The sequence below is a fragment of the Caenorhabditis remanei genome, chromosome III, assembly GCF_010183535.1.
Source record: "Caenorhabditis remanei strain PX506 chromosome III, whole genome shotgun sequence".
Taxonomy (NCBI): domain Eukaryota; kingdom Metazoa; phylum Nematoda; class Chromadorea; order Rhabditida; family Rhabditidae; genus Caenorhabditis; species Caenorhabditis remanei.
The window spans coordinates 8,336,451-8,357,899 of record NC_071330.1 but is presented as its reverse complement, the minus strand read 5'-3'; the positions used below and the strand labels follow the sequence as shown (position 1 = coordinate 8,357,899).

The following is a 21,449-nucleotide window of genomic DNA, read 5'->3' as shown; positions in this document are numbered from 1 at the left end:
CCGAGAAGTAGTAAACAAATTATTAAGACATGTATCATGTCATAGAATCTGAGATTACTTGAACTGACTGAATCCATGGTTTCGATCGAAAGTTCTCGCCTCCTCGAGGCCGCCAATAAATTCTCCACAAACAAAAACCTTAATTGTACTTAGTATTTTCATTGTATTCAATTCTTGACTATACTCACATAGGGAGCTAATTTTTCCCCAAATCGAGATTTTATTAACTCGAAAACTTTTTCCATTGGCCAATCTTTTTGTTTATCAAATTCGAAGACCTGGAAATGCGAGACATCGAGCCGATATGTTGATATGAGTTGACAGACTTTTCTGAAGATTTACAAATTTTACATAGAGATATCATGGATACGGGTTTCTACGGAATCCTGACCGGTATTTACACACCTGAAATTTGGACAAGTACTGTATCCAAAAACAGTGACATCACAAGTTCCAGGCAAAGATTCGACAATGTCGATAGCGTGTTGATTTTTTCTGTCTGTAGAGTTCAAACCAGAAATTATTGGTGAATGTGCAGACGAAGCATGCCCGAGAACATTGCAAGTCTGGAAAAAAACAACATTTTAAGTATACTAATAAAGTATACACTAATATATTGAATGCAAATAATCAGTCGGAAAAAATCATTCTTCTGATGCTGCTATCTTTTCATGTCAAACTTCTAAAGCTTGTTTACTAACTGCTAACTCTTTTGAGACTGATTGTTATACCTACTTTCAAGAGAATTTATTTCTGGTCACAAAATGCGGCCACTTTTTTGGCCATTTTTTAGGTTTATGGGGTTATTCAGGTCATGTAAAAATGTATTTCAACACATATTACTTTCGAATGATATAGGTCTCATATCAAAAGTCCACTGCGACCCCGCACATTTACTAGAGAGATAAAGGGGACGCTTCTCTAATAAAGTCTTAACAACACTTTTTAATCATTTCTGTGCAGAGATCCGCTTCCTGTGAATTTTACAACGTCTTTGTTATATCCAATGAAACTGACCGTGTCCTGCTCTTTCAACTCTCTCAGTCTTTTCTCAGCATCTTCTTTTTCTTTGACTTCACGCTTGATTCTTGCTTCCTTTTCTTTTCTATCATGATCTTCCTGTTGTCTTTCTCTTGCTAGTCGAATCCTTTCTTGTTCTTTGTCTTGAACTTGGCAGTCTAGAATTATTGTCAGCTCTTATTAATCAAACAACATATCTCACCAAATTTTTTTTGCTCAATTAACTTTCTATTTTCTTCTCTAGTGTTGAGAAAGTCGTAAATATATTTGTTGTATATAACGTACGCCAGAATCGTAATAAAAACTGTAATCCATCCGTATGCTTGGAGAAATGCCCATGTGCTTGTTAGCAGATCTTCAATAATATTGATTAAAAATTCAACAAAAAAAATTGTTTTCACCTTGAAAAATATTCATATTGGCTTAGAAAGATAAATGTTCTGGCAAGAAGTGCTATATCGTTGCCGAGTCTCCACGTGGAGTACACAGCCACGCGGTTCCTAGTCCATGGCCGAGAATATCGGCCGACTAGCTCCATTTCCACGAGTGTCAAGAGTTTTAACCATTTACGTCATCAATAATGTCAACTATTATTAATTTACTATTTAAAAGGAGTAGTTGAATAATAATTATTTTTCTCAAGTTAAACACGCTTAATATTTATTTTTTTACATTATTATACTTGTTTCGTTGGCTTGGTAGACTATCATAAATGTTTTCTTTGATTAATATTATTGCAGATAGGTGAATGGATTCATCCACCCTATTGAGACTAGAAGAATTCGAGAAAAACAAGAAGTACTATGACGCCCTACAATTTTACCGGACAAAAGTTACTCGTAGTTTCCGATTAAAATCAGCTAATGAAGTGGCACTCGCCCTTGTAAAACACGCCTTGGATTTCTTTTTCAGAGGTTGGTACTTTTTTGATGATCGAATTATGGGTTTTTTAAAATTATTCTTTCCATCTCTCGTATTTCGATATCTCAGAAAAACAATACCAATGTGCAATCGACATAGCGACTCAATACGCCGAATGCCTTTCGAAGAACGATGTTGAACTAGAAGCATCGACTTTCGAGTTGCTCGCCGAGAGTGTAGCCAAGTTTGCAAACTTCGCTGAAATTGAAAATGTAGCTGGAAACACACAACAAGAACAATTGCTCAGCACTGCTCGTTGCAGATGTGTCGATTTAGCAATTCAGTGGTATTTTGCTCTTTTATGTTCATACGAGAATTTTTGTGATTTCAGGACAAAGCAAAAATCTACAAACCAGTACGAAAAGAAGTATGGATCTGCCGCTTTCCATGCATTACTTGCAAAAAAACTAGTTGCAGTCGATCATTTCGATTTGGCCAAAAACCACTTCTTGCTTTCGGATGACTCGAAATCTTTCGCACTATTCTTGCATAACGATTTTGAAAAGGCCCATAACAGAGAAGCAGAGTCAGATATAATTATTGTCGAAACTGTTCTTCAGGTAATTTTAAATAACATAACCCGAAACTCATATCTTTACTTTTTTAGGTTATCTGTCTCGACCGGTTCCCCTTTGCTGTGGCACTTTTTAATGAATATGTGAAGCCAAACAAATATCCATTCACTAAGCCTCTTCTCAATTTCCAGCACATACTATTTGATGTAATTGAAACTGAGAATGTGAGTATAATGGTAATGTATTTATTCGATATGAATGTTTGATTTGTAGCAGCAACAATTCTCTGAGTTGACTACTAGTTATCAGACGGAATTAAAGCGTTCATATGCTTTAATCGGATATTTAACCAAAATTGGAAAGCTATATTTCGGACTTCGTGACAGCCAATGCATGAACGGTGGACTTGGAGGTCTTTTTTCAGGTGAGTGAGATTCAATATCTCTTTATCAAGGTTTACAATAGTTTTTGCAAAAGTTACACTCAAAAATGTATGTATTATCGGCTGTGTGAATTTAAAAAAACGTTCCGGTAAATGTTTATCGGTTCGCTTACACTCACCGGTCGGTGTTCACGACTTATGGAACTTTTTCGAATGGTAGCGAAAAAGGTTTTCAGATTGGTACCAAAAAGCCAAAAAGCCAAACATAAAAATAAACATTTTCCAATTACCCGCTGTCGAACCCCGGATCCTTGAAACTATTTTACAAATGGTAGCAAAAGTTGAAGATCATTCATTTCAATGTTATACCTCTGATCGGAATTACAGGACTGAGAAAGATCCAAACCAAACCAAACATAATTATTTTCAGGTCTTCTTGGAGCTCAAAAAGAAGGTGAAACTGCAACGTCTCACATAACTGCCAGAACTCCGGCTCGCGAAAAACCTGCCTCCACTGCTCAGCCAACTTCTTTCAATCCATTTGGCGCATTTCCACCGTCTACAGCTAATAATGCTATTCCGAAAAAGATTCAAAAAGTCGAGATGGAAGAAGATCTTGATTAGAAACAGTGCATTTTATGTTAAACAGATAATTAATCAGATTTCTGCTCTTGAAACTTGAAAGGACTTCGATTGCATGCCTATTATTGTAATAATAATTGTTTTGTTGTTCATGTGCTATTGGGTCTGCTATAATTTTATTAGAAGTAAACATTTATTGTCAATAAATGCCCCGCAGTGGAAAGCATCAAATATGAATATAAGTTAATAACAAGATGTTAAAAACAACAATAAATTTGAAAACCCTCACATTCAATAGGTTTACATTTTCGGTACTTCACGGATTCCGAGAATCTTGAAACAAGTTGAGATGACGTTGGCCGTAACTTCGCAGAGAGCTAAACGATGGAAATGAACAACAGGGGGCTCTGAAATATTTATAACAGTCGATCATCATGTTTGTTAGCTTAGTAGTGAACATACCGTCTCCTTTTTTCTCGATAACGTAGCACTCATTGTAGAAGTCGTGGAAAAGCGTAGCCAGTTGATAAACATAGTCACACACTTGATGCAGCATCAATGAGTCCAACACGAGCAGGATACAATCGGATAACTTCAGCAAATGCTTGGCGAGTTTCAATTCGGCCGGATGATTCAATGGGAGAACGGGCGTATTGGAAACATACTCGGATAATTGTGTGTCATTAACTCCTGATGTTCGAACAATTGAACGGATTCGAGCATACGCATACAGGAGATAGACAGCGGTATTACCGCGATCATCGAGCATTCGGTCGAATGAGAACACATAATCCTAAAGAGATAGGTAAGATTGCAGTCAGCTTTGATCACAATACCTGTGTACGAGTATGAGACAAATCAGCATATTTGACACATCCAAAAGCTACCGCATCTCTGGCAGTAGCCAGCTCCTCTTCAGTCATAACTGCTTCTCTCTTCTTTTCTTTCAACTTCTCCGTTGCTCTTTTAACTCCTTCCGACAATAAATCTAGAAGACGAACTGTTTCTCCACTTCGTGTTTTGAACTTCTTCTTATCATCTCCTAGTACAAGACCAAATCCAACATGCTCAACTCTCTGTTTAGATTCATCGTACCTGAACGAATAATTTTTGAATAATTTCTGAAAAGATGATCTTACCATCCAAAATCTCTTCCAGCAGCATAGACTGTCTCTAAATGAAGACTTTGTCCCGCGTCCACGACATAAATGTTCCAGTCAACTTTCTCCTCCAGCATTCTGTACTTCAGAGCTGCCAAATCGGAAGTATCATATGTAAATCCACCGTCCGATTTAACGACAGTCAAAGGTACATCACAGCCAGAAGGAAACATAATTTGGCGTCCATCTTCTTCACGGAGCATGTCCGGTTCTACAAAAAGAGTAGTCGATAATCGAAAAAACAAAAACAGTTTATCGTTAACATACTATTTTGCTTCATCCATTTGACAAGGTCGACCATTTTATCTTGATAGAATGATTCTCCAACGTCCTTGATTTTGATGTCCAAGTAATCATAAACGATTTGATTATCTGAAAATAATAGATGGTAAAAATCTACCGTATTTCCTGAGAATGCAAAACCTACACTTTTTTGAAACATCACAGATAGTGTTCCATGCCTTCACTATGTCTCCATCATGGCTTTGAAGTTTGACAACACACTCATAAGCGCGCTTCTTGAACGATTCATCTTCATCGAAACGTTTCTTTGATTCTTTGTAAAAAGCTTGAAGATCCGAGATATGTGGAAGCTTATTTAAGAAATCAGGAAATCGGTCATAAAGATGAGCGATGAGCATTCCGAACTGTGTTCCCCAGTCACCGATATGATTCACTCGAAGAACCTGAAAACCGATCATGTACTCAAAGGTAGTTTCAGTTTTTAAAGAAATGTTGAACGTAGTAATAGTTTTAATGTTGAAAAGGAAACATCAGAAGGTTGAGCTTCGACAAAATTTTTAGATTCAAATAAAACAATTTTTGAGTAGAAAATAGCTCACTGCTTTTCCCAAGATAACCGAGAATCAGACATAATGTAAAACTCACATCGAATCCAACAGACTCGAATAGCCGACAAATTGAGTCGCCGATGATTGTAGATCTCAAGTGACCAACATGCATTTCTTTCGCGATGTTGGGAGATGAAAAGTCGACAAGAACCCTCTTTTTGGCTACTTTCGGTAATGAGATTCCTTTGGAAGCAAGCAGAGAAACTTGGCTGCGGATATAGTCCGTTTTCAGAAAGATGTTAATAAATCCAGCAGGCATGACGATAATTTTTTCAATAAAGTCGATATTTTTTGGAAGCTTTGCATTGATTTCTTTACCAACATCTGCTGGTTTTTTGTTGATTCCGTTGATTTTGAGCTTCTAAAGAAAAATAGCAGGTAGGTGACATTTATTGATTCTAAACTTACTGCAGCAATCGGCATTGCTGATGTACACTGATAATCTCCGAACTGTGGATTTGGCGTTTCGGCCAAAAGAAGAGGAGCATCGAGTCCTGGGAAAGCTTCCGAAATAGCATTCTTGAAAAGGGACTGAAGTCTTCCAAGAATACTACTACCGTAGTCCTCAACTGTGACGTAATCAATCTTTTTAGCCTGCTTTGGTAGTGCGCCGCCGCTGAAATTACGCGATAAACTATGACTGGTATGAGTAATAAGTAATTTCTAGAAACAGTTTTATTCATTCAGATTCAAATGCTCATGTTTTGAAAAAAGAACTAAGCAAGAATAGGAAACAGCGAAATTGTATTTAATTCCCGATTTGGATATTTGAAATTCGAATTTGAAATTATTGAAGCTAAACTTTGTTCAACGTACAAATACGAATTCGTATTTCTTGAAACTATACGCACGTTTTGCCATCCTTCTTCCCTTTCTTCTCAACCGGAGCTGCATTAGGTCCAGAAGATGGAATAACTGTTTTCACTCCGTTCTTTTTGTTTTGTGAGGTTTGATCAGCAATGCTCTTTTCGAGAATCGACATTCTATATTTCAGCTTATCGTTGAGTTTTTTAGCTTCATTAAGCTCTGGCATATGCTCAAGCAGCTCGTCGGTTAGCTCTCCTTTCTCCATTGCTACTATGAGGCGGTTTAGCAAGGAAGTTTGGTCCAACTGGAAAAGTAAATGCATTAGTCTGTTTAGAAAAAAGTTTTTTTCATTTGTCGGGCACTCATTATTTGATAGTTATATTACTCTTTGAACATAAAAATCCTGAACTAAAGACTTTTAACCAGACTTGTCAAAAATCGGGCCGGCCCGGGCCGAGATTTTTCTTGGTCGGACTGGGCCGGGCCGAAATTTCTCTTGGACCGGCCCGTCCCTGTCGGCCCGGATTCAAAAATGGTTGCCCATTTTTTACCAATTTTTTGTTGAAATTTTTCGAAAAAATAGAGTAAAAATGCCTAAATTATTGTACACATTCGCATTTTTATTCAATTTTGAATTTTTATTCGAAAACTATACTTTTTTCAAAAAAATTCCAAACAAAATTCAAAAACTCAAACTGTTTTCAAAAAATGTTTCAAAACGGGCCGAGATTTTTCCTGATTTTGGCCCGGCCCGGCCCGTGACAAGTCTGCTTTTAACGGGCCGGGCCTATGAGGGAATTTCTACCGGCCCGATTTTTTTTTTCCGATTTTTCAGTACACAACTTGAATTTCTTCTCAAAAGGGACATTTCGATAGATGGTTAAAATACATTTAGGATTGTTAACTATTTTCATCAGAATTTCAAAATTTACATTCTAGACTCTAGAGTCATTCTTTGACAAAATTACAAGTGAATGACGAAAAATGAAGTGATATGATGTCATTGTTTACACTATATACTCGTTCGTCATTAACGTACAGCCAGGAATATTAATAAATGCAGTTGTCATTCATTGAATGTCATGTAAACAGCCAAACAAAAACGTTCCCAAAAAACTCACAGATGTAGAATATGCTGAATATCCTTGTTGCAACTCCTTGTTCGCGGACATTTTGATAGCCCTGTACCGAATAAGTCTCTTACATACAAGATTCCATTCTCTAATCAGAAGGTATGAAACAGGTGGAAACAACCGAGAACGTGAAGAAAAATGGAAAGTAATAACAGAAATTTCATAGCTTTTGAATTTTCAAAACAAGATCAAATTGAGTGAAGAATGATGAAAAATGAGATGATTAACAGCGAACAATAAAAAAGTGCGTAAATATTTTCAGAAATCAGTCTTTTTCATGAGCAAATAGAGGTTCATGTCAACTTCGAATCCGTGCAAATTAATTGCCTCTCCCTTGAGTCGCATGAGAAGACCTCCAAAAGAAGCATACGCTGCGAGTTTTCCGCCATCAGTTCCAGTGTCGTCATCTTCCAAACGGTACACTTTTCCATACATCACATACTCGTACTGCTTGATGCGTGGGTACTCTGCCTGAAGGATATCGTGTTTTTCGGTGTCTAGGAAATATCGGGAACACACGGTTGAAATAAAATGATCACATTCAAGTGGTACCACTCAGAAATATATTCATTATTATAACGTGCCGCAATGAAATAAAATATTTATTAATTACCTTCGGATCGTACTCTCCTTCGTCAGCAAGACCGTCTTCGCGTAGCGTTGTGGCGAGAACAAGACGGAATTTATCGTTTTGCTTCAGTGGATAAATTTGTGAGTTGATATCGATGATTAGCTCCATTCTGCATTAGCTTTTTGAATAAGTCACATAGAAAAACCAGCTTACTTGAATGATTCAGCGTCACAGAAGTATCGGGACACTCTGTCAAATTTCTTTCCGTCTGGATCTACACTTTTCACCTTGAACATGTCATCAAAAATAATTCCTGCCATTTTCTGAAATTTTTTACTTTTTTAATAAGTTTCAGCAAAGCAAATCTTATTTTTCAAAGATTTAAATGTTCACAAAAGATAGGGGAAAAAAGAAGAACAAAACGAAATTGTTTGAAGGCGCACACATTTATTTGAGAAGGTCTCGCAACGATATGCCCTTCGCTAGTGGCGGTAGTTTGAAAGTGAAAAATCGTGCAACTTTGGAGACCGTACAAATCCGGAAGAACGCTCAATCGGGAAGAAACGGATCGGGAAGAAACGAATCGGGAAGAAGCAAATCGGGAAGTGACGAATCGGGAAGAACGCTTTTTCGTAAGTTTCAGTGTCGGAAATGAAAGAAAAGTTAATAGTTTTCAGTTTAGTGTAGTTATTTAGCTTATTAATGGTGTGTTTTCATGTTTTTGTGTTGATTTTACGGAAATTCGTTTTGCGAAAATTTTTCGAAACTACGGTATATCGAGCGAAATTCAAAATTGTCATCAAAAACAGGTAAACCCACCATTAAAAGTGGCAATAATTACACAATACACCTTCAAATGACAGTTTCTTTCATTTCCGACACTGAAACTTGCAAAAAAGTGTTCTTCCCGATTCGTCACTTCCCGATTTGCTTCTTCCCGATTCGTTTCTTCCCGATCCGTTTCTTCCCGATTGAGCATTCTTCCCGATTTGTACGGTCTCCAACTTTGTTCATGAACTGCGCGCGCGCGCGAAATGTAGTGCCATGAACATTTAAGAAACACTAAAGGTGTTATTTATAACAACTTTCGGCGGAACAGTGCATTTTAGATAAGTTCTTTTGTTTAAAAGCGGAACAGTTCCTAAACGCTACATGTTCTTATGCGCGCATTTCATAAACGAAGTTGCGCCTTAAAAATATGCTGCCAGTGATCTCTTAGGTTTCTGACCGAGAATCCAGACCAGCCTAGAACTGTCAATAACTAAATTTATTGGAATGTAGTTATTTGAAGAAAAATCAATCATTTTAACAAAATATCAATACCAAAATGTATTTATTGTATCACACATTAAAAGATATTGAATTTGGCACACAATCCACATTGAACATAATATATGTTTATAGTTTGAAAGTAGATGATTCTTGAGAGTGTCCATCGAAAACAAAAGTATTATCAATTGGGACGTATTGATTGGTTGCCAATTTTATGATTTCCTGAGATGCGATTCCCCCGACATACGAAGAAATAACATGCAGCTCTGCGGCTCCGAAGCGACACATTTCTGCGATGGCAGAATCGGTCACATTGTGCAAAATTGCCTTGATTTCTTCTTCTTCCTGAAAAATTAATGATATGGGGCTGTCGGTAAACCTTGACGACACCTGCACAGATTCTCGAATCAGAACCTCCACTCTCTTCTTCAGGTCTTGGGCGTCAATTGATACTGGAACTCCATTCGTTCCAGGAAATCTCCCTTTTTCCTTTCTGAACCGACCGACTGCTCGCATCAGAAGCAACCACGTGGCGCTATCGACCTTCTCTTCTCTTGATTGTTCTTCAATACTCATTTCTTTAACTTTTCGGACACATTCTTTGGTTTCATGAGTATAATCTAACAAAGCACCATGTTGCACTCTAATTCTATCAGCATTTTTGCAGAAACGGTAGCACACGTCATCAGATATGACATCTCCGACTCCGCGTTCTTTCTCAACTTCCCGCGTCAAACGTAGAACTTCTTGTGCGTCCAGTAAAGCTTTTTCATGAAAGACAGAAGCAAGACGAGTATATCGATTTGAATCAGATGTCATATCCGGAAGAGTTCCACGAAGTGGAAGAAGACCATTATTGAATTTAACAAATCGGCGAAGGGCTTCACAGATAAGCCAGAACGGTTGAGTAGAATCAGAGCTTTCTGCTGCAGACAGAATTGATTGGACCGAAGCACCAATCTGAAGCTCATTAGGGGATGAGATCCTATCAATTTCATATTTTTATCTTACCGTTGTTTTCTGAAATGCTCTCATGACTGCAGCCTTTGCTTCATCAAAGTTTTCTGAATCTTTGGTTCCTGAGTGTTCGGTAGATCGTCGGAAACTTTGCAGAATTTGTTGAATTTCTTTACGATCATTGGTTGTTTCCGGGAACGCATTTTCATTATTGCGATGTTTGCGGAAGACGTCCAAAGCTGAAAGAGTATTTAGTTGCCGGCAATTGCCTAAAGTAATCGAGAGAACAGACAATACGTCAATAACAAAACTTATATAATGTATAATTGATAGAGTAGCTTCATAAATCTATCAAAACACCATTTTTGACTGGTTTGAGCCATTTAAAACCGTTTCCGGAGTCTTTTATTTTTGCTCATTATCGACGATTATCGTCGATAATCGCCGGTCGCCGCGACGATCGACGATTATCGATAATCGCCGGTCGAAAAATTATCGATAATCACCAGTGATCATGATCGTCGCTAGTCATCGATAATTTTGAGGCGATAATGGTGCGTCCAAAGTTGCTACAAAACAGCAAAAACGGCAAATCTGCGGCGTCCAAAGTTGATTTGTAGATTTGCAGGTTTACAGTTATGCGTTATTGCTCATTTTTTAACTGCAAAACCTGCAAAACCTACAAACCTACAAATCAACTTTGGACGCCGCAGATTTGTCGTTGTAGCAACTTTGGACACACCATAATCATGACTTTTTGTTTATCGTCGAGTCGCGATTCATTTTCTAGTCATCGACTCGACCACCTATCGACTGTGATCTATCAATTTTCGATTCAAAATCATCGAAAATTTGGTCGACACGTCACTCTAATCACCTTTGAAATGAAGGAGTATATATGGGGTATGACGTAGTTGTTCGACTGTCATCTCATTCAGGTCAGTTTCATTGATAATTTCGGAAAGCGTCTTGAATGGAGCGTCCAACCTATAAGTCTATTTTTATGAGGATCAAAATGCCTGTTGCTCTAACCGTAAATCGGGTCTCGGATTTTCTTCGTGCGAGTTGGCGATTGTATGTTCTTTTATGCAGATTCTGATAGTTCCAATAAGCCCGTAGGATCTGAAAGTATATGGATCGGTGGCCGTTCACTTATCTTACTGAAACTGACTTGATGCATACAAAAGGAACACGAATATTATACAATACTTCTGCGAATTTGGTATCAATGCTTTCGCTCTGATTCGCAGAAACGACAACAGAAAAAGTTGCCAACTTTTCTACATCTTTCTGTGCCAAAGCTGTAGGCGACTGACAACTAGCCCGTCCCGAAACAGAAGGATTCAGTTCAGTCAGTTTTTCTAGAGTTGCTTCAGCTCGAGAACGTCCAATATCATCGCTTTGGAGGAAGAAGTTTTGACCAAGATCCGCATGTTCTACTCGAGCATCGTCGACGATGAAGAATGAATGAACACCAGCGAGAACCAATGATTTCAAAGTTTCAGTTGCTGAAATATTGGCAATCGTAAATAAGCAACATGATTCTTGAGCAACTAACCTAATGAATCACTTCCAAGAACACAAGCACTTGTTGTTCCAATTGATGCTTGTCCTTCTTCTCCCCACAAACGAACTTGACGATCATACCGATAAGATGGATCAAACGATGCTGATGGAGGCATGCGTAGTGTCTGAATCAATTATATAAAAAGTGTACCGGTTCAAATAAAAGAGGGAGATAGATATAAGAATAGGTAACAAACCAGATTTCGAACGCAATTACTATTTAATATGTTTATTTTGAGGCAATATTCATGGCAAATTGATAGGAATTCATTTACACGAAAACTAAAAACAACTGAAAATAATCAATATATAGGTCATTTCTTCTTGTCATGAAGGGATTTACGATCCCATTTCATGTTTGTGAATGAATCGGGACGGAGGTAAGTTAATTCTTCATTTTTGTTACGCATACATGCAGTACGACCAAGGACGAATAGAAGATCGCTCATTCTGAAAAAAGAGCTCGATTATATGACGCGACTGGTGAATGCAATCAATAACACATCTACGACGGACAGATGGGAGGATAAAAGGTTACTGTCTGTCTGTGAGAAATTATTTTTTTATATTGTCACACGGAGAAATGTTGTCAAATCCTTAGATGATAGCGAGTAACAAACCTATTCAAGAATTTCAAGGCCATCGGATCAACATTTTCCTCTCTTATCAAAGGAACAACACTTCTCTCTGCACGACGACAAACAGCTCTTGCATACTGCAGATTGGCTGAAGTAACTCCTCCACCAGAGAGAATGAATTGACGAATTCCCGGCAACTCGTCTCCGTATCGATCGATTTCAGCATTGATCCATTCCACCATCGACACATCGAAGGCAGTTTTTTCTGCAATTTTCAATTTTTTTCCTTTTTTTTTTATTATTTAAATAAGAATTGACAAACTTTGTTTTCTCTCCGAGGAATTCTTAGGAGGTGTCGCAAGATGCGCACCAACATCCTGTAGGCAACATTGAAGTCTCGTTAGTGTTTCTACCACATCGTTCATCTCTCCGTCGTTTTGAGCGGAGGCTCCACAAACTCCAAGAAAAGAAGAAAGTTCGTCAGTTGCTCCAAGAGCATTGAAAGAATCGTCATCCTTCCAGCGCCGTTCGTTATTGTATAGCGATGATTGACCTGAGTCTCCGGTTCCTCGACCTAGAACAATGATTCCACGTTTGCAAACGTCCGAATTTCAACTTGCCTTGTTTGAACCCTCTCCCGAAATTCATAGTTGTCAGTGAAAAAGAGCGGTTTTGTATAAAACCTGACGAAGGGCCGTTGATAAGAATGTTCGTCGGTTCGGAGACTAAACGTAAGCAGTTTCGTATCATCTAAATTGGGTATGTTGTTATTTCTGTCGAAATGAGAATATCACTATCGACTATAAGTGAATTAAACTGAAAATTCGAGTGGGAATTCAATAGATTATTCGAGTAGTGACAGTGACACAGTAAATATAACTATTCAAGAAATTATATTTTAAAGTTTTATTACAGAGAATAAGATTTTCTAATTTTTAAAACGAAATAAAGGTCACCTGAAAATTAGACGGAGAATATTAAAAAGAAAAAAGACTTGGGTGGTGAGTTTCAGAAAGACCTTTCAGAGTTCAGGGGATGGTAAATGTAGTCAGAGTTGATGTTGATATTTGAACAATTGATAAACCTAGAAGAATTAACAGGATAAAACCAGGAAATGGAAATGGCTATATGACAGAGGTCAATTATCACCAAGAATAAACGAGTCACTTTCTCTAGTGACTTAGACAAAAGATCAACCATGTACAGTTTTTGATTAGAAAGAAATAGGAACCTGCCTTCGTCTTATATAATGACTTCCTATAGAGCTAGCGATAGGTTCTGCTGAGAAAAACGGAACCAGTTCAGGAAAAAACAAATAAAAACTACAAGAGATCAAAGAAAACAAATTACAATGGAATATTTAGTTGAGGTAACCTCGACAAGCTTTCGCACCACACAGACAGTCGATTTTGTCATCTTCTATTGGGAATTTGTAATCATATGTAATCTCTTCTCCTTTATTGATGACGGATCGACTGTAGATAACTATTCGCTTCTCTCCTTCGATTGTCAGTACCTGCAAATTGAATTGATTGAGCTGAAGTCAATTGAATGTTGTTTTATCCCCAAAATTTTGAGCAGTGAAAAAATCTTACCTTAGCATAACAGTTCGGTTGGCAAGAGTGATTGATAAACCGAGCAAAGTTTCCTCTTTTCGTTGCATCTATCACCGAATTTTCATCAATTCGGAACAGATATGAGCTTCCAATTCCTCGGCGCTCATAAGCCTTCTCACGTTCGTCGGCTACCAGTGAACGGATCTGTAAATGAAACAAAATTGAAGAGAAATCTTGAAAAACAATTACCGTTTGTCCTATGTACTCGACAATCATTTCGTCTTGGGCAATGGTTTCCATTGCGTATAGTCCCCAACCATGAATGCGTGATCGAGCGAATTTAATCATTTTTTTGCGGAACTGAAACAGTTAAAATTGCATCAGTTTAGTTGAATTACTGTTCAAAATACCTTTAATTGATTAATCTTGAAGAAATCATTGCTAGCCTCTCCGAGAGAAGTCAAAAGACGTCGTTGAAGCAATCGCATGTCCTTATTAGCTAGATGCTGATGTCGCATTGCTGTTTCATCTCGTTCACTGAATATTGCAGTCGATATTGATGATTCGTTTTCAGGACGTCGGACAAGACTTCGCTTCTGTTTCATAGACATCTTTTTGTATGGTCGAGCTCGTGCGCATCCTTCTGCTACAGGAATCACACCATCAAGTTCGGGATCTTCGTAGAAAGCGTCTGGAAGTCCTTTTTTAGATCGAATCGGGTTGATCTGAAAAAAAACTTATTGCTTTTCATCCGTATTTTTTATTCTCCCAAAACTGACCTTCAAAATAGGCTCATCGGGTTTCAGCATTTCCTTGAAAGTAAGCAATTTCCTCCATGGTAACTCATCAGGAGGCATATTCGATTGCAATTCGTTCAATACATGACGAAGATACCATTGATCCTCCAAATCAGGTAGACCAACGAAGTCTTTGATAATTTGATCTTTTTCATTGGCGGTTCGAGCTCGAAATATTTTCTTCGCCCGTGGTGGTAATGGCTGAAAATGTAAAATTAAACTTGTTTTCTCTAATTATTTTCTACCTTGATTGTTTCAATATCCTCGAACATGTAGTAATCTTTTTCGAACGTTTGCTTTCTCGGCTTCTGCCTTTTCTGGGGCGATGCTGCCTTGGGTTTTTTGTTTACAACAATGGAATCCATGTAAACCAATGGGCCTGATTCATCAATGTTTACTGTGGGCGAAGATCCCCACGGAGCTGGAGATATTATAGGAGCTTTCTGTCCTTCATTTAAGATGGGATACTTTTCGAATATTTGAATGTCAGATTGCTTCTTGTTTTCAATTTTGAAGTAGCAGTGTTCCGTAGTGAAAGGATGATATTCTTCGACTCGTATAGAGCCACTAACACGTGAAGTAGCGGCAATGTTGGCTTTTTCCCAGTGTACTATTTCATACTTCAGATACTCAGAATCCAAAATGAGAGGACCTGATGAAACAATATTCTCGGGTACAGCAGGAAGAGTATGGTTCGTAGATTCATCTGGTGATGTTTGAAGATCTCGCGAGAAATATTCCTGTGGACTTTTCTTGTTAGGTGGTTCCTCATCGTCTTCGTGTTCTTGTTGGAATTCCAAAGTACTTCGGTTGCTCACTATTGATATTGACGACTCGCGACTTGACGCTATCAATTTCCTTTTCCGAGACCTTTCCCTACTTTGACGTGAACTCGAGGCAGACCCTTCAGAAAGTTCCGAACTTGACGATAGCTCTCTGTGAGATCTTGTTGGACTACTCCGAACACTTGTGGAACTAAAAGACATTCGTCTTATCTGTTCTTCATCGCTTATTACTAATTCTTTTCGTGTTCTGCAGTTATCATTTTTTTCAGAACTAGAATCATCAGAAAGAGATTCAGAAGATTCAGATGATGACGAAACGCTTGAACGGCGGGATATTTGAGCATCATGAAATTCTTCTGACGAACTTGTTGAATGAGTTGGAGAAGATGTTTTATCCCGGTGATGATGGTGTTCCTTTCTGCTTATGTTGCTCTTTGGTATCGGCTTTTGCTTCTTAAAACATTAACTTTCACTGAAAATTCGAGAATACTACTTACTCTGTAGACGAAATTGGAACGAGAAGCATTCGCAAACGACTGATTGGTGTAGAGAGCCTGAGGAAACTTATAAATCTTTAGTATGCCGTTCAATTATGAAACTATTTATCCATCAATTAAGAGATGAACTCACCATCATATCAGCAATTGAGTTATTGCTAGGTTTTTTCAATGCTTCTTGTGCCTTCTGATCTCTTTCTTGTTTCCTCTTTTCTTCATCCGCAATAGCTTTTAAACGAAGTTTCTCGTCGAGGTGTGCCATACACTGCCTAGTAATTTGTTGCCGAATATCATCATAGATTTTCGATGTCAAATCATTTGTAATTTTTTCATGACATTCGAAGATTAATGGGGGTTTCAGTTCATTTAGACGACTGAGTTCCTGAAAATACGATTAGTTTTTCGAAAGTATGAGTATTAGAGCTAGATCTGAATCAGTTGTGTACCTGGCGTCTTTTTTCCTCCATACATTCTGTTCGTTCTACAATTGAAGTTGTTTCTCCATCACTGGAAACTTCTACATCCATATCTTCCAATGATTGTCGATCATCCTGGGATTCAGAATTTTTGAGAGCATATTCGTACTCCACTTCTATTGGCTGTGTCTCTTCTTTTTTTTGTGCTCCTCCAAACAATTCTGAGAATCTTTGCTGAAGTGAGGGAGTAGGCTTTTCCGGTGTTTCGGATCTACGGGGAATCTCATTCACGACAGGAGGATGACCGAGTGGGGGTCCAGGAATGCACGCAGCTCTATCAGAGACGGCAGAAAGCGAACTTATTTGAACCAAACCTGGTTTTGGAAGATGAGGCGCTTGATATGGAATTTGAGTTACAGAATGTGATGCATGTAGTATTGGAGTCGAAGGATAAGTCTGGGTGAACGAAGGTACAAATCCTGGCGGTGGTTGACGGAAATCGCACGGCGGTTGAGCTTGATTACGAATCGGAGATGGAACCATCATAGGAGGTAAAACTCCGAGAGGTGGATGATGAGGAATTGGATAATACTGTCCGGGTATTACATGTGGTGTTGGTAGACGATGGTTTTGAGAATGTTGATGAAAAGGATTTCGAACTTGATTCGGATGGGACTGATTCGGGATGAAGTTCGGTGGTGGAGGCGGAGGTGTTTTCTGGTATTCCAAATTTGGAGCACTGTGGTTATGTGAATTTGAGAGGTTTCGTCGAGACGATTGAGAAGATCCTAGTTTCTTCGATCTTCGCTCTGAATCTCTTGTCTTTGACCTTCCTCCACGTCTTTTCCTTGTACCTTCGTCCGATTCATCGGTATCAGAATCCCAACCAAAACTTCTATCTTTTTTCGAGGTGGACGGGGAGCTTGACCGTTTCTGAAATTTTTTAACAATATTAAATACAAAATAAATTAGTCTTTGCCTTTCTCTCGTCGTCAGATAAATCAGGATAAGTTGCTGAAGTGCTTGAGGATGCCGATGTAGAAGGATTGTCATCCGATGATATGTCTTCCAGTTGCTGATCTTTATGTATTACGGCAGTTCTCTGTCTGATTCGAACCTTCTCATATTTTTCTCCCGATTCATATTTAATGCTTCTTTTTTCCAATTTGATTACTGTTTCATATTTCACAACATTGTCATCATCACCGCCAGACCGGGTCCTCGAATCTGATCGTCGATTATTCCTTCTGCTGGAACCGCGTTCCGGATGTTCATTCCTTTCTGAGGAACTTCCAGAACGATAGCGTCGACGAGAGTTCGATGTGCGACTCCGACTTCGATTGGGATCTTCGCGAGAATAAGATGGAGGTGGTTCTGAAAAATTGATCTTTTGAAAATTGAATGAATACTTCCGGTAAGATATCAAAATATGGGAAATAGTTGGGGGAGGAATTGAAAGCATAACTGCAGAAAATTATTCATTATGTTCTCAACGTAACTAAACTAGATGAGAAATAAACCAAAAGCAGGGGACTAGTTATTTTTTAAAAAACCGGTAGATAACCTGGTGCATGCAGTCTATGTTCGAACTCTTTTTTCAGAATGTGATGTTGACATGGTGAGTATCTGGACGAACGACCAGTGCTTCTTTCACAGCCTCTTCGATCTTCTTTTTCTCGAATATCTCCTCTTCTATGTTTCCCTGAAGTCGATAGGCTCGTCGTTTTCTTACAGTCAGGAGAAGAACCTTTTGAGTTACAAATAATGTTTTTTTTCGGTGCGGAACTTTTCAGTTTCCATCCACCGAATTGAAAAGGCTTGTCTTGAAATTGAATAACGATATCATCGTTTCCTCCGTATTCATCCATTTCTGTTCCAACTTTTGTATTTGAAATTATCAAGTTCTCTTTCTGATTGTATTCACCAGGTGGCAGAGGTATATTCGACTCCAGTTCAGTATCTGAAAAGTGCTTGAAAGCGTGCAGTATACAAGCTGGGGTCATTAAAACATGCAGGAAATCAGTGCTAATCATTTAAAAATTATTTATACTCTTAGCATACCGTCCCCGGGCCGAATTTTGACGTCTCTGGTGTTCTTCAAGGTACTGTAACGGGTCCATTCCTGTTCTTGATTTATATCAATGATCTGATTCAGTCCCTTCCATCAGATGTGTATTCCATCGCATTTGCTGATGATCTTAAGATCTACAGCGAAAACCCCGCCAGTCTCCAGGAAACACTCAACGTTATCTCTGACTGGTGCGATCAGTGGAAACTTCAACTAGCGGAAAATAAAACTGTTGTCTTGCACCTTGGTGTAAGCAACCCCCATAAAGATTATTTCATTGGGAACGCTAAACTAGCGTCTGCCAATGCTGCTAGAGATCTTGGTCTTCTTGTCGATTGTGATTTAAAGTTTGAAGCTCACATTGCAAAAATAGTAAACAGCGCTAAATTCAATTGCAGAAGAATATTGAATAGCTTCCGTTCAAACAATATAAAGTTCTACTTCAAGCTCTTTAATTCCTTCATTCGTCCAACACTCGAATACACTTGCGAACTATTTCACCCTTCAAACTCTCTCAGTACATCTCAACTTGAATCTCCCCTCCGTTTCTTCTCTCGGAAAGTATTCCACAGATGTAACATATCCTTTCAACCCACCTCATCCAATGCACATCTTTCCCCTTATGAGCGACGCTTAGAAATCTCATCCCAAATGTCCATGTACCATAGACGCATCATTCTAATTCTCAAAACTTACTTTAAAATTGTAACCCACCAGTGTCATTTCCCAAATCTTGCCTTATATGTAAAACCCGCGCATTCCCCCCGGTTCCCATATAGAATAGTTCTTTGCGGTAAGAAAAACAATTCATTCCTACATAAACACTTTTCGACCTGGGATAAAATCGTACCCTACTTCCCTAAAACCGTAACCGAACCAACTTTTGCGTCTCGACTCCGCCAGCTGCCATTACAGACCATTTATCCTAAAATTTGAGCGCTGGACTCTTTGCGGGTCCTATAGTTCATCTTACATATTTATTCACCCCTTCTTGTTGTATGTTCTTATAATTTTCGCCCGGTTCTTTTTTTTTCTCTCACAAAAGATGAATAAACTATTATTATTAACCTTTTGAGTTACAAATAATGTTTTTTTTCGGTGCGGAACTTTTCAGTTTCCATCCACCGAATTGAAAAGGCTTGTCTTGAAATTGAATAACGATATCATCGTTTCCTCCGTATTCATCCATTTCTGTTCCAACTTTTGTATTTGAAATTATCAAGTTCTCTTTCTGATTGTATTCACCAGGTGGCAGAGGTATATTCGACTCCAGTTCAGTATCTGAAAAGTGCTTGAAAGCGTGCAGTATACAAGCTGGGGTCATTAAAACATGCAGGAAATCAGTGCTAATCATTTAAAAATTATTTATACTCTTAGCATACCTGTAGGACAAAACTCGGGCATATGCATCGTACTGGAACTTGGTGGAATATGACTATAATACGGTGGTTGGACGATAGCGTCAGATAAAATCAGAGGATTTTGAAAAGATTTTGGAGGTGGTGGAGGAGGAGGTGATTCCTGCTTCAAAAGCGGTGGTGGATTAGAAGATGTGTTTTCTGGTGAAACCTCTGAAATAACGAATAAATAAATGTTTTTTTATGAGAAATATTATACGGCTTACCAACATCCATTACAATTTGATAATCTGGTTGTTCCACCTTATCATCAGTAGTTTCAATGAAATGAGATGTGGAGCATATCTCCATAACTGAATCCTCCCCTTTTCCTTCAACTTCCTTTTCATTTTTTCCTCTCAAGTAGTTTGCACGAAGCTCTCTCAGAACTTTGCTGTCAATTGATGCAAGATCTTCGGGCAACATAGGAAGAACTCGACCATTGGTTGCATTTTCATATGCTTCGTTTAATGATGATACTGAAAACCTTTTTTCTTTCAAATTGGAATTTCAGGTGAAGTTTGATGTGTTAAAATTGAGAACTTCTTCGAATCCAACTTATGGATCGCGACTTTTTGAACAAAAATAGTTTTACTTCGTTTTTGTTTTCGTTTTCTAGAAATAAAAACTCACAAAAAGGATCAATTTGGCAAACGCATCTAGTGGCAAGAAGATTCTGAGATTCGTATTTATTGGTGAATATAGTTGCATCCTTTGCTGTTTTGAAAACCACATACGCCATTTTCATATGCCTGTTGCTCTCCGGGTGCATACAGACATATGCTTTTTCTACTTCTCCACATGATCTGAAAATGAATACATACTTTGATGAGAATATAAACTTTTCGGACTAAGAATGTTGTTTTAAAACTATTCACAAACTCACTCCGCAAAGTCTTTCAGAAGAGCTATAGTGCAGTTATCATCCATACTAAACAGCGAAACTTCTCGTTTTGGGGGGATCGTGCAGTAATTTGAATCAACACGCAGACGAGGACGGGGTAAATAACGGCGGTTTGAGGATCGGATGATAAGTTCCTGATAGATTGTATCCCTCATGTTATCTGGCAGTTTTCTTGGATCAGCCAAATTCTTATCAATTTTATTTACTCCGACGCATTTGATTCTCTGCAACGTTTTGCATTTTTGGGCTAGTCAAAATCAAATCAAATAGGAAAACGGGTACAGCATTTTTTTAAATTTCAAAACGAAAAAGGTTTTTTTATTAAAAAAACAAATTGAAAACTTACATTAAATTCTTCTTGCGAACACGGTTTCGGCGGAACACCATCAATACGGATGAAGACTTTTCCGGGTTCGAATATTTTCTGCCATGCTGATTTGCATTTATGATTTTCAATTTTTTGAGAGTTGTTGCTCGAATTCGGCTAAATAACCAAATAATTATAACAATTTACTGAAGTACTTTTTGGTTTGTACCTTTTCATGTTTCAAGTGAGACTTTCGGGACTTCGTGAATGGCGCCGCAGGCTCGCGAGTGGACATTTCCCATCAGTCTATTGCATGCGGAGAATATTGCAAAGAGCTTGCAATTTTCAGCCGACTTGTGAAGTCTGAAACTCGGTTTTTTTTAATAGCGTTACTTGACTGTGCCTTA

The 21,449-nt window shown here is 38.3% G+C and overlaps 7 protein-coding genes across 7 annotated transcripts; 1 reads left to right on the top strand and 6 right to left on the bottom strand.

Annotated features, from left to right (window-relative positions):
- Nucleotides 1–54: 54 nt before the first annotated feature.
- On the bottom strand, nucleotides 55–1,437 carry GCK72_009986 (uncharacterized protein; the record flags this gene model as incomplete). Its single annotated transcript, XM_053727634.1, has 6 exons — nucleotides 55–138; nucleotides 189–330; nucleotides 406–566; nucleotides 1,018–1,178; nucleotides 1,223–1,375; nucleotides 1,422–1,437. The coding sequence occupies 6 exons, from the start codon at nucleotides 1,435–1,437 to the stop codon at nucleotides 55–57; spliced, it is 717 nt and encodes a 238-aa protein (XP_053587211.1).
- A 331-nt stretch (nucleotides 1,438–1,768) lies between these two features.
- Nucleotides 1,769–3,462, top strand: GCK72_009985 (uncharacterized protein; the record flags this gene model as incomplete). The annotated part of the gene is made up of 6 exons (XM_053727633.1): nucleotides 1,769–1,934; nucleotides 2,011–2,227; nucleotides 2,273–2,501; nucleotides 2,549–2,680; nucleotides 2,730–2,880; nucleotides 3,269–3,462. 6 exons carry the CDS (start codon nucleotides 1,769–1,771, stop codon nucleotides 3,460–3,462), a joined length of 1,089 nt encoding a protein of 362 aa, XP_053587210.1.
- Nucleotides 3,463–3,720: 258 nt separating this feature from the next.
- On the bottom strand, nucleotides 3,721–6,503 carry GCK72_009984 (uncharacterized protein; the record flags this gene model as incomplete). The annotated part of the gene is made up of 9 exons (XM_003105976.2): nucleotides 3,721–3,827; nucleotides 3,883–4,213; nucleotides 4,257–4,515; nucleotides 4,560–4,791; nucleotides 4,848–4,952; nucleotides 5,008–5,266; nucleotides 5,469–5,792; nucleotides 5,840–6,047; nucleotides 6,283–6,503. 9 exons carry the CDS (start codon nucleotides 6,501–6,503, stop codon nucleotides 3,721–3,723), a joined length of 2,046 nt encoding a protein of 681 aa, XP_003106024.2.
- Nucleotides 6,504–7,629: 1,126 nt separating this feature from the next.
- On the bottom strand, nucleotides 7,630–8,262 carry GCK72_009983 (uncharacterized protein; the record flags this gene model as incomplete). The annotated part of the gene is made up of 3 exons (XM_003105908.2): nucleotides 7,630–7,842; nucleotides 7,985–8,111; nucleotides 8,156–8,262. 3 exons carry the CDS (start codon nucleotides 8,260–8,262, stop codon nucleotides 7,630–7,632), a joined length of 447 nt encoding a protein of 148 aa, XP_003105956.1.
- A 1,078-nt stretch (nucleotides 8,263–9,340) lies between these two features.
- Nucleotides 9,341–11,853, bottom strand: GCK72_009982 (uncharacterized protein; the record flags this gene model as incomplete). The annotated part of the gene is made up of 7 exons (XM_053727632.1): nucleotides 9,341–9,559; nucleotides 9,605–10,174; nucleotides 10,226–10,410; nucleotides 11,049–11,158; nucleotides 11,204–11,293; nucleotides 11,343–11,679; nucleotides 11,730–11,853. The coding sequence occupies 7 exons, from the start codon at nucleotides 11,851–11,853 to the stop codon at nucleotides 9,341–9,343; spliced, it is 1,635 nt and encodes a 544-aa protein (XP_053587209.1).
- Nucleotides 11,854–12,051: 198 nt separating this feature from the next.
- On the bottom strand, nucleotides 12,052–12,963 carry GCK72_009981 (uncharacterized protein; the record flags this gene model as incomplete). Its single annotated transcript, XM_003106033.2, has 4 exons — nucleotides 12,052–12,187; nucleotides 12,358–12,580; nucleotides 12,638–12,889; nucleotides 12,936–12,963. The coding sequence occupies 4 exons, from the start codon at nucleotides 12,961–12,963 to the stop codon at nucleotides 12,052–12,054; spliced, it is 639 nt and encodes a 212-aa protein (XP_003106081.2).
- Nucleotides 12,964–13,675: 712 nt separating this feature from the next.
- GCK72_009980 (uncharacterized protein) lies at nucleotides 13,676–21,337 on the bottom strand (the record flags this gene model as incomplete). The annotated part of the gene is made up of 18 exons (XM_053727631.1): nucleotides 13,676–13,831; nucleotides 13,911–14,075; nucleotides 14,121–14,231; nucleotides 14,282–14,596; nucleotides 14,651–14,869; nucleotides 14,914–15,906; nucleotides 15,951–16,007; nucleotides 16,084–16,332; nucleotides 16,397–17,299; nucleotides 17,541–17,740; nucleotides 17,931–18,326; nucleotides 19,503–19,715; nucleotides 19,817–20,005; nucleotides 20,059–20,310; nucleotides 20,465–20,637; nucleotides 20,718–20,959; nucleotides 21,082–21,219; nucleotides 21,272–21,337. 18 exons carry the CDS (start codon nucleotides 21,335–21,337, stop codon nucleotides 13,676–13,678), a joined length of 5,037 nt encoding a protein of 1,678 aa, XP_053587208.1.
- Nucleotides 21,338–21,449: the final 112 nt, after the last annotated feature.